The sequence below is a fragment of the Gymnogyps californianus genome, chromosome 1 (assembly GCF_018139145.2).
Source record: "Gymnogyps californianus isolate 813 chromosome 1, ASM1813914v2, whole genome shotgun sequence".
Lineage (NCBI taxonomy): Eukaryota > Metazoa > Chordata > Aves > Accipitriformes > Cathartidae > Gymnogyps > Gymnogyps californianus.
This window is the reverse complement of record NC_059471.1, coordinates 151700113-151711982: the sequence shown is the minus strand read 5'-3', so window position 1 is coordinate 151711982 and position 11870 is coordinate 151700113. Positions and strand designations below refer to the sequence as shown.

General features: G+C 48.0%; 1 protein-coding gene across 1 annotated transcript in view; it reads left to right on the top strand.

Moving 5' to 3' along the window:
* The first annotated feature begins 314 nt into the window (after positions 1–314).
* The window catches only part of TMTC1 (transmembrane O-mannosyltransferase targeting cadherins 1), a 142664-nt gene continuing 131108 nt past the window's right edge, over positions 315–11870 (top strand). The window contains exon 1 of the mRNA XM_050915106.1: positions 315–640. Within this exon, the coding sequence (XP_050771063.1) occupies positions 315–640 (326 nt within the window). The remainder of the gene's footprint in view (positions 641–11870) is intronic.

Below are 11870 nucleotides of genomic sequence, written 5' to 3'. Positions count from 1 at the left end.
GGGGGCCACCCCGGGCAGAGCCCACCCCGCCGACGGGCTGAGGTGGCGGCGGGGTGACAGCGCGGCAAGGAGCATGCGTGCGGGGTAGGGGGGGGGGGGACGGGGGGGGGAGGAGGAGGAGGAAGAGGAGGAGGAGGAGGGATGGCGCGGGGAGGCGGCCGCTGTTTATTTGCAGCCGGGCAGGCTGCGCCTCGGCAGAGCGCGAGTGGCCGGCGGCGGTCCCGCTGCCCGCCCCGCACCATGCGGGCGCCGCTGCCTGCCCGCGCCGCGGCGGCGGCGGCGGAGCCGGGGCAGCCAGCGCGGCGCCCCGCGCCATGGTGACGGGCTCGGCGCTGGGCTCCCGCAGCCGGGACCGAGCCGCGCCGCCCCCCTGCCCGTCGCCGCCGCCGTCGGCGGGCGGGCGGCGCGGCGGGGCGGCGGCGGCGGCGGCGGCGGTGCTGGCGGGGCTGTGCGCCCTCTGCTACGGCAACTCCCTGCGGGGCGAGTTCGTGCACGACGACGTCTGGGCCATCGTGAACAACCCCGACGTGCGGGCGGCCGCCCCCGTGGCCGCCGCCTTCGCCAACGACTTCTGGGGCAAGCGGATGGCCGAGAACACCAGCCACAAGTCCTACCGGCCCCTCTGCGTCCTCACCTTCAAGTAAGTGCCCGCCGCCGGCGCCGCAGCGGGGCGGGCGGCGCCGCTCCCGCCTCCGCCGCCCGGCCCCTCTCCCGTGCCCGGGCGAGCCGGGCAGCGGGCGGAAGGAGGCGGCCAGCCCCGGCTGAGGGTCAGGGGGAGCCCCCCCCGGCACCGTCGCCTCCGGTCCCGCGTCCTCCGCTTCGTGATTCAGCATTTCTGCCCGGAGCTGTATGGGACGGGGTGCGCCCCGGGGGCGGGCGGGGGGGGGGGGGGGCTGCTGCCGCCGGGGTGGTCCCGCAGCCCGGCCCCGTGGAAGTTCACTGGAGAAGAGGGATGATGGGGAGCCGCTCCGGGGCAGCCTGCCGCTCTCCCGGCAAGTGCCCCGCTTCCCTCGCCGTTTGGGAACAGGTGGCGCCTCTTCCCCGGGCTGCCGGGGGATAAAAGGGAAAACCGAGCGTTTCGGAAAGCTCTTTTGACCGAGAAGGGTGTTCGAATTGAATTCCCCGTGAGTTCCTCCTCTGCTTTGTCTCCGGTACTTTTCTCTGCGATTGAATGATCGTGCCAGAAACTTCCCCGGTGCTGTTCTGAAGCAGACCCGTAGCCACCCCTACCTTTCTTTTTAACGCTAAGCGAAGGGGTCTGCCTCAAGGGTACCGCGCCGTTTCTTGGAGCCAGCCTGGCAGCTGCAAGCCTCTCATGTCAGTCACGGAGTTCTCCGCCAGCCTCGTCTGCTTCAGATGTTCCCTGTGTACCGGGCAGAGTTGTTGAGGAGGAGTTTCGGTTTTAGAGGAATAAAGAGAAGTTGAGTAGCGGCAAAGTAACTGACAGTTACCGTCGCTAATCCTAGAAGGAAAACCCAGATGCCTCTCTCTCTCCGAGGAGAATAATTTGTAGCACATCAGCTTAGTTACGATTCATACAGTTTGTCATACTTTCCATTAGCTTGTTCTCTTTAATTTATTCTGATGAAACATAAATGATGGTGAATGTTTACCACGTGTTAGTATTTAAAAATGATATGGGTGTTTGCAGGGAACTGTGCTGAAGAACTGGTATAGCTGGGTGGTGCTTAGCGCTAGGGTCCTGTTTGTAGGTGGTCGGTAGATACTCATTACAAGCCTATGGCAGGCATAAGGAACAAACTATATAGACAGTGGTAAGTATGCCAGGAGGAGGTGTTACTGGAACCTGGTTGACTCTGCTAGTTGAGTAACTATTCATTAAAATACCTGATTTATAAATAACATTTCATGAACTATGTGAAAATTGTGTGTTTCTGTGAGGCAAGAGCAGTTTTCAGGAATGCAGCATCCCTTCAGCACTCCCACGGAGCGCTTGCCGCCCTGTAAGGGTGGGCTTGGAGCTGAGAGCCATCGGTATCGGCTGTCTGGGGAAGCAGGGCTGGATGGGCACGGGGTGGCATATCCCCGATAAAGCAAAACTGAACAGCACAGACCCTTGTAAACTGAATTGTTTAGGACAGGTTTTGTAACTTCTCCTCAAAGGGGCTCTCAGCAGGTTTCTGTAGGGAGCGAAGGGGGTGTAGGCAGCCACGGGCAGAGCTAGCTTTGTGCATACAGAGTGCCTTCTCCATCGGGTGTCCAGCCAAACTGTTGCAGTTCGGGGAGCCGTCTGATTGATCCATTCCTCCAGCAACACATCTGGGGGTAATGTGAGAGGTGAGTGAACCTGCATGGATCACCGCTGACCACGCTGCATGTGGTACTGATGCCAGACTTGGCCTCCTAGATCAGGTTGCAGGATTGAGGTTACGTTATGCTGATTAGCAAAAGAATCTTAAACTTTAATAACGGAATGGAAACCAAATGCCTTAGTTCCCGTTTATATGTCTTGACTCTGAACTGGTTTTGCCTTTTCTATTTAAAGGCGGGGTGGGGGGAAAGATGAAGTGTCTCCACCTAGTCCTTTTTGGAAATTAGTGAGACTAATTTTGTGAGCAACATTTCATCCTCAAGTGCTTATAATAACCATACAGCTAAGACATAGGGTCAAAGGCAGAGTCATTTGTTCACTGCTTGGCATTGCATTTGGAATAGGGAAGGAATCGTTTATCTTCCCTGGCTGCAGAGGAAGATTATTTCCACCACGTCTCAAATGTCCTTCCAGCCCTCCAGTTTCCACATTCTTCCCGTTTCGTTTCTACCAGTAGGGCGTCAGAGGAAGACGTTAAGATCTGGGTGGAGTGGGTCCTCCAAACCCAGCGCTTCCAAAGAGGCTGCAGGGAGATTTTGCCAAGCAACACTGAGCCTGTGGTTGAGCCGTGTTCCGCCTGCCTGAGCCATCCGCCCCTGCCTTGCCCAGCAGGAGGTTGCTGGTTGCGCTCTGTCCTCCTGCAGAAGGAAAAAGGATTTACCCCGATGCTTGTAAAATGCTCAACAGAAATGGGCTTTTAACAGAATGGAGATTAACGTTGTTTGTTAATACTCTTGTTAGAATTTACTGCATCCACTTAGGACACTTGAGAAAACTGCGTGACGTGTGCTTTGCAGGATCTTGCTGAGGAAGGGAAGAGGGGACCAAAGTGTTCTGGTCTCTTTATATTTTTACTTGCTTGTTTTATTTTATTTCTCTTCTTGTTGTGCTAATTTGGTCAAATCCAAGGCATTCTAATAGCAGCATGATGCTTTATACCTGCCTAGTGGCTCTGCTTCTGTTCCATGAAACCTTCATCTGGAAAGGCTTGTTTTGAGTCTTGCTGTACTAAGATTAAAAATCTGGGAGATCTCCAAACTGCATGTACAGAACAGATGTGAAGGGTGGGCTGAAATTTGTATCTACAGATCCATCCATCTACAGAAACTTTGTCTCAGTCTCTTTTCTGTCCTTCGTGGCTGGGAAAGTAAGAGGAAGGACTCATGATGCCCTGTGGACTTTTCATTAGGCTGAACATATCCTACATATATGCTACATATTCCTGAAATGATCTCAATTAAAAAAATTTATCACCCGTCTGTCAGAAAAATCTTAAGCAGACATTGCTGAAATTTTGTAACAGGTAGTTCAGTGTCCCTGACAAACTGGGAATCTTAAGTGACAGTCCTCATTCCAGTAGACTAATGCTCTGGAGCCAAACAGTGAAAAGAGCTCAAGTATTTGACATTATTCGCACCGGATCTGTCAGTATGAATGACCAGAGGAAAAAGAGTGGCCCGTGTTACTGGAACCATTAAGCAAAACTTAAAATATTCACAGAACTGCTGCATTGTTTTGTGTGCGTTAACATCAGAAGGGGAAAAAAAGCCTGCACATGGACTGTTGAATTAAATGATGTGTGCTTTGCGACTTTGAACTTCTCTCACCTTTTCTCTTGACTTCAAGAAAGTAAAGGAGTGTTAAAACTAGTTGGTTCAGAAACATTCCTATTATACGTGGGTAACTGTTAGGTGACAGGTCTAGCACGACTCCTCATCTGCATAGGAGTTGAGATGGTAGGCAATAGTTTTGCTTAGCCCTTAGGAAAAACTTACTTCATGCTCTCTTCTCCAGTTGCTGTCACTCAGAGATGTTTACCTGCAGCTATTTTCTTCTCCAAGAAGTGATTCAATATACTTCTTTCTAAAGAAGGCGGCTTTTTGGACTCAGGATATACTCTTTCTTGGTGTCTTCCCTATAAAATGTTAAGATGAAGGGTGGGGGAGAAAAAAAAAAAAAAAGAACTGCCAGTTCTGTAATTCACTCAGGATTTTATATTTAAACTGGGTGCTTTCTGTCTTACACCTTGTCTCCACTAACAGAAGTTCAGTGAATCATTTATTCCCTCAGTGGCACTGAAGTTATTCCTTGGTTCCAGTGGTTTTGCAAAAATGTTTCCCAACTGTTGAAGCAGAAGGTGCAATCCTCAGTGCTGTCTCCCTCCCTCTTTCTCTTGTCTGCCAAATCCCCATTTAGATAGCTTTTCAGCCCAGAAACAAACAGGTGATGGAGGTTTGATGTAGTCAGCAACACAGCAGACTTAGCCCGAAGGTGTGCAGTGGTAGGAAATGGTGAGAACAAAGCCTTCTGAAAAACCCCAATGCCAAGATTTAAAGACTCTTAATCAGAGATCAGCCTGCTGGTTTTGCAGGTGGTCGAGAAGTGAAGGCCCTGCCTGCCAAGCCTCTTTGGTAGCGGGATGGAGGGCACTGCCAAGGCAGATGCTGGTGAGGGAGGTGCCTCAAGTAACAGCTCGCCAGGGACAAAATACTGGGCGAAAAGGAAAAGGTAGTGACAGGTCTAGGCCACGTAGCCATGACAGAGACTCAGGAGGATAACACCGGGCAGAGAAGCACAGGAGATAGCTGGTATTCCTCGAAGGAGGTGGAAGTGACTGTTCACTGGGAACGTGCTTGGTTCTGTGGGAAGGGTGTAAGAGTGTCTACTCCAGCTGCTGCTGGGTGGCTCTGGTGGCCCAGGAGGAGAGGAGCTGGGGGAGACAAGCTGTGAAGGGGAACGCCACTCTCCCACCAGAAAAGACAGACACACAATTTGTGCACAGAGCCATCCTACTAGTATTCTGGCTGGAAAAAACAGGGAAAAAGATAAATTAAAAAGTCCAGGCTGTGCTCAGCTGCTGACTGCAGAATGGATGACCCTCCAGGTCTGCCCACCGAGGCTGCTAGCCACTGATGGCTTGGGTACATACATGCCTAGGAAGTAAATGGGACCCTTCAGCAACGGTTCAGTATTCTGCGTGGGCACTGAGAGCCTAGTGTAAGACTACCAGTGGCTTAGGATCAAAGCCATAAGTGACTGTGAGCTTGGGTTAGATGTAAATACGTAGCCAAAGAGAGAATTAATTCAATAATTCACCGCCAACCTTCTGATCTATCTAGTTGCTTACAGCTGATCCTTCTGTTTTTTCAGCTGTATCAGTGGCATGAGTTTCAAGGACAGGGAGCTTAAGAAAACCAAAACAACCTGGGGAAGAAAAAAAGACCTTAGGTTTTATTTGTTCTTGATTTAATGCTGTATTGCAGTTTGACATCACAGGGTAATATAGTGGAGCTATAATGTGTCAGGTTAAATACACAGCGCACAAGTATTTTCTTCAGTCTGTACATCTATATTAGGGCAATATCACAATGTTTAAGATTGTGTCAGTATTTCTCCTGTACAGCTTAGTCTAATATTTCTACCCTAGCTATAGCAATCACTCTCCATACTGATACTGTGATACCTGCCATGAAATTGATGTAGTACTGGTGTAGCCACGCTGGGGGAGGTGGAGTTTGTGAAGAGAGGCAGTTGCTTTTATTAGACTGGTTGTGTTATAGCTGGAATATACGGACACATTTCTAGGCATGTAAGCTTTTCTTCTGACCCAGAGCAGAGTGCCTTGCTGCCATTTCAGGTCTGGGAGAGGGTGCGTGTGCCTCAAAGCTTGGTTCCCCCCCCCCAGTTCCAGGTGCACAGAAGTCCATCTGTGTCCCCCCCCAGTGTAATTTTCGTAGCAGGTGTCTAATGTTTTTGGTTGTAGGTTTGGGCTGTGTTTTTCTAGGGGGGCCAGCAGGGTTGCTTGCACTCCCTGGAAGGAGGACAGGACTCCTGGGGAGGGTTGGGCGAAGGTCCCGGCGCGGGGAGGGAGGGCGCAGCCCCGGCTGGGGGTCCGTGCCGCTGCGCTGGCTGCTTGCAGCCAAGCCCAGAGGTGGGGATCTGCCTAGGAGGAGAGGTGTGTACAAAACATGTAGGACTTCTGCCTAGTCACAACGTTTTCTCAGTCCTTAATACTCAATAAAATTTGTCTGTCTCTTGAATTAAAAGCCTTTTATTATGAGGGGAAGAGTTCACTAAAAGGTCCAGGCAGATTCTCCTGAAAGACTTGGCTGATGTGAATCCAGTCACGCCTATGTTTGCTGCTTGCTTCAGTGGTGTTTTGTCTCTGTTTACTACCTACCAATTCCTGGGGATTTTTTCTCATCTGGCATCCTATTCCTCTTGCACCAATGTCACCCTTAATTTTCTTTTGTCGTCTTTTACCTAAAAGGCTCAGCTTTGGAGCAACCTTCTTCCCCACAAGAGCATCCCTGTCAATACTCTTTAGAGTCCGTGAAAATAAAGTGCTCTGGCTGCTGCTGGTTAGCTAAAGGCATTTCTCTGCATTTACTCGCTCTGTTTCTGACTGCTTTCCTGGGCTTTCTCATTTATTGTCTCTCAGATTTAAAGAAAGAAAAAAAAAAAAAAAGGGCTGTTCTCTCTTCACTCACTATACTTTTTTTTCCCCTTTACTTCTGTATAAATTAAAATGGCACTTCCTTCATGGTCTGCAGCTCAAGCTGAAAGATTACCAAACTTATTTCAAATTTGGTGGAAAACTCTTGTACTCAGTTTGAAATATTGTCTTCATTAGGCCTAATAACTTTAGACTAGATTTCTGTTAGCATTGTTTTCTCTTCTTGATGAGTGACTGTCCTAGCTTGGTTCCTGATCACATCTCATCTCTTTCTCTCTCTGCACTCGGAAGAGGACTGCTTGTTCGCTGCTGAAGAGTTTCGTGAAATGTTTGTTTCCTTCAGTGCATTGCTCTTGCTGAGACGCTACTCAAGAATAATTTTGAAGACAAACTCTTTTGTTCAAAATCTAGGTAAAATGCCACCTGGTTCGTCAGTTTGTAAATTGTCAATGTCTGGCTTTTTTTAAATTTTCCAAGGCTGTTTGTGGAGACAAATCTAAAGCCATATGAATGATGCTTTTGGTATTCTTAACACAGGAATAATCATCAAATCACGCTTTCTAGGGTTTCACTAGAAATTTCTGCCCTGGCATATTTGCTGCTTCCAAGTTGCTGCTGCTTCCCAGTCTAATTGTGATCTCTGTTTTCTTTTCCTAACCGTGCTGGAAAGCAATAACCTGCTTTGAATGCCAGCATTTAACTAGTGCTCTTGTAAGTGATGACTGTTGTGCTCTAAGGGAATTGCTATAGCTTGGGAATTGATATGGCCTCTGTCTTCTCACCCATCCCCGTTATAGCAAATCAAGTAACAAACCATTTAAGCCTTATTGTCCATTTAATTCTGAGGCATTGTGCTGTACTAGGAAAAGATTATCAGCACAAATCAGCACAAAGTGTTGTTGCACTGTGGTGGAAACTCTGCCCTGCTTGTGCTGGCCATTGCACGAAGACTGCTGCAAAGGGGGCTTATTTTCTTTTTACTGCTGCAGGTTTTTCATTAATCTTTGAGCTGTTTCCACATAGAGCTTTAACCATTATTGCCACTGATGCAGCTGCACCATTTTTGGAGTGCAAATGCTCTTTTTCCTGGCACGCAGTAGATGCATCTGTGGAGTTTACAAGGAGATTCCACTGTGCACTGAAATCGGGCATTAGTTTGCATAAAGTTTGCCATATATATCACACAGTTCCAAAAGGAAGGGAAGATCACAGGAAACTTAATCCATCCTTGTATGTTAGATTAATTTATATAAATCTGCATGTGAGCTTTCCTCTATAAAAACTGTGGGGGTTTTATGAGGTGTGGGATGCTCTGAGACTTTCCATTAAGTGTTACTCGCTATAACAAATTACCATTATTATCCTGTGCATTTCTATTTCATAACATGTTGTGTTTTTTGTTAGTCTTTTGAAAATAATAGTACAGATTAAACTAAACAAGAGCTGCCCAGGGATAATAACAAAGTCTATAAAAAGAGAAACTCTCCAATTATGGTTTACAATATTATTAAATCATAAGAGGCCTTAAAAAATGTTGAATGAGTCTTCGTGTGTACAAGTGGATAAAAAGCACCATATTAGAGCCCGGGGGTGCTGGTGATTATATACCGTAACTGGATATGTATGGGATTTGTCTGCAGGCCCGTATGCTTGCGGCATAGACCTGCCTGGTTCTGGGTCTGTGAGGATGAACTAGCTGAATCCCACTCAATTTCCAGGCCCTCTGTGTGGGGGATTGCTTACCCAAGGAGATGTGTCCCTGCCTGATGACTTATCTAGAGGAGGAGTAAGTGCCCGTGGCTTCAGGGTAGCATGGTGCATGGTCCCTGCTCTACAAATGCCATTCTTCAAACGGGGCGGCTGTGCTGGCAGGGAGGGAGGGTGGGCAAGTGGTTAACTGGGGGTGCTGATAGATGTTGCTTATCCTTTTAAGAGCAAGAGTGATTTGCTTTCTCCTGGAGAGCTCTTTTACAAGCTCTACTCAGTGGACCTTTGACAGCTGGTGCCTGTGAGAGTCTCTTTCTCAGGGCGGAGCTATGTAATTCCTTTTCCTAGAGTGGACGGTGGAGGAATGGAAAAGCTGCTGTAGGTGGGAAGGCAAACTACACTGCTTTTCCTGGAAAACATCCATTAGCCTTAACAAAATCAGGGTTTTCTGTGTTAGGCGTATACCTCCTGCTTGGGCATGTAGTTTTGGCAGTGCTCTGCCTTGGGTGTGACATGCTGAACCACAGGTGCTGCAACACTTGGACACAAAGACCGGTGTTGGGACAAGAGTCTTTGCTTGAATACATGTTTCAGTGCAGCCTTCTCTGCCCTGACGGGGCATGTGATCGATGCTGAGATTTCTGTAATGAGTTTTTGTTTTTGTGGAAGCTTGGGTGATGCTGATCAGCTCCATTAGAAGATACCTGTCAATGTCACCTAGTATTGAGACACTGCTCCTTGGTATTCGTGCTCTTCCCCTCCTTTTCCCATGGGCCTTCTGAGGGCCTTGGCATTTGGACCGCCATTCACCACTTCTCAGGAGGCTTAGCACACTCTTTGCCTCCAGGGACTCTTCCAGCAGAGGTGCTGAAGCAATGCAAAACTCTTCTTCTCTAAGTGTTTTGCGGGCGGCTCCCCTGAGGAAAGACCTCCCTGTCTGAGATGGTGGTGTCTCCTCTTTCAAGTGTCTCCATTCCTAGGTGCGTGGTCACTTGCTTTCTTCAGCCCCAAATCTTTAGAATCCTATTTGCAAACACCTCTCTGATTTGATGAGCAGTCAGTTCAGAAAGCCTGGCCAGCCCAGAGCATCTGCTCTCCTAGCTGTGTGCTCTACCAAGGCCATAACATGTATCTTACAAGTTGTGCTTTAGCTCAGACGGATGTTACGATCTTCATGCAGAAGTGGCTAAGGTCTTCCAGCCCACATGATGCTGCAGATTAGAAATGATGGTAGTATTGGTGTCTTTGGGGCTTGCAACTTAAAAAATGAAATATTTTCCCTATTTGTGGGCCAGTTTAGATACGGAAATATAAGGACAACTCCTCCCCCCCAACAGAGTACAGTTGTTGCCTGCCAGAGCTTCTGTTCATGAACATTATGTTGGAGAAACACCACTTCTTACTTAATTTTGAGATTCCTGTCTCTGTTTTACTTCCTTTGTTTGCTGAGCCGTATACCGTGTATAATTACTACACGACTCCGTGATAATGCTGCCTCCAGTAAACAAAGACAAGACTGAATCTCTGTAAGAGTATTACAGTTTAAGAAGGAAGAAGCCATTTTTGATTTACCTATCCCCTCCTGCTCCCTTACCCAGAAGTTGCTCTATAGTTGCTCCCCAGTGGAGCAAATTTGACTTTCCATAGTAGGCTGCCTTTTTTCCCCATGGGGGTGTGAGCGTGCTGGGGAGCTTTGCAAAGTTCTTGTGACTTGGATTAGAGCTGTTTGGAGCCCCAGATTTGCTCACCCACTTGATGTACAATAAATTCAACCACTGCTAACATTTCAAAATCATTCTGCTGGGATTGTTTTGGGACAAAAGAATGTTTCGTTCATTGCCATGTGGCCTAATTTCTTATGACAAAGAACTTTAGCAGCAAAAGACACTGGTGTGAATATAGCACCTGCACACATTCACGTTTAGTGTTCATGGACCACCAAAGATGGTATTTAAAACATACACCAATGCATGCTTGCAGTCAGATTTTGCTGTTTAATGGAAGGCTTATCTGAATACCATGGTGGTGTTACGTTTGTGTTTTGTTGTGCTTTTTTGTTTGGTGGTTTGTTTTGTTTTGTTTTTTTAAAAGAATATAGAGGGGAATAGCCAAGCTGTGAGGCTGATGCTTTTATACAGCTGTTTTCAATAACTTACATCAGGTAACTCACAGCTTACAAGCCTTGTTGACTTGATGTTTGCCCCAAGAAGGGTCGTGAAGAGCACACCTTGCCTTTGGGATAGGTGACCTGATGGGGGCAGGATGATCCCTCACCTACAAGATTCTGCCTCTCTTGCCAGTAGACCTGTTTTGCAGGATGGGAAGGGATCAGATGTGATCCATGGAGACTAATGAGAGATTTCTCAAGAGTATTGTCAGATGTCGTGTTTTTAGTGATTGGTCCTCACAACTTGGCCAAATAAATAAATGAGAATCTCTCACATTTTGGTGCATGGGTTCATATCACCTGATAGCCTGAGCACTTCTTGTCCTCACCTGCCCGCATGTGCTTTCTCTAGAAATCAGGTTGCCAGAGCACGCTTTGGCATTTGAGGGGGAGCGATGGTGACGACTGTGCTCCATCCAGCTGATTTACAGCCAGAAACGATTCATTTGTAGAAAGAACGGGTCCTGCAGGTGGTCCCTGCCATTGCACACATCTGCAGGTGCCTCTGAGCAGGAACTTGAGCTCCTTTGGGGTAGGGTGGTCCTGTGCTGCCCCTTGTTCCCCGCAGCGTGCTGAAAACAAGATTTAGGCCTGGGGGTTCCCGCTGCTGCAGCGTATTTCAGCTGAAACTCTGGCTGGATGTCTGTTACTGGCATTTGCTGTGGTTTGTCATTCTGTGCTGGTAGAAATGAAGTGATGTATGCTGCTGCCCTGAAGTGGCTTGCAGGAGAAATGGGAAAAAAAAAAAGAAGAAAAAGCCCCAACTCTTCATGTATTCTTGAATCACACAGACTGATGTCTTGTCAAAATGTAGCTGCATCAACCCATACTTCAAAGGGAAAGGTCAAGTCATGCTAAAATCTCACTTTTCCCAAACTCTCTGGGTTTCAGCTATTGCCTCCACAAACATTCCAGTGGGAGCAGAGTAGGAATGCACAAGTAAGACTTCTGGTCTGGTAAAGTTAGATTGGCCTGGAAAATGCAGCCCAGGACAGATAGCACTCTGTTGCTTATGAGTCAGGAACGTAGAGAGTATTTATAAAAAGCATATGTTGCCTGGCCCTCACAGACACACCACACCTCCTCTGTCTTACGAAAAAAACTCAGGCGTTTGCATAGTAGCAACAACTCAGTGGCTTTGCTGTTGCATCATGTACGTCACGGGAGACCTGGAGTCTGTTAGTAACAACAGGAAGGATTATTGACCC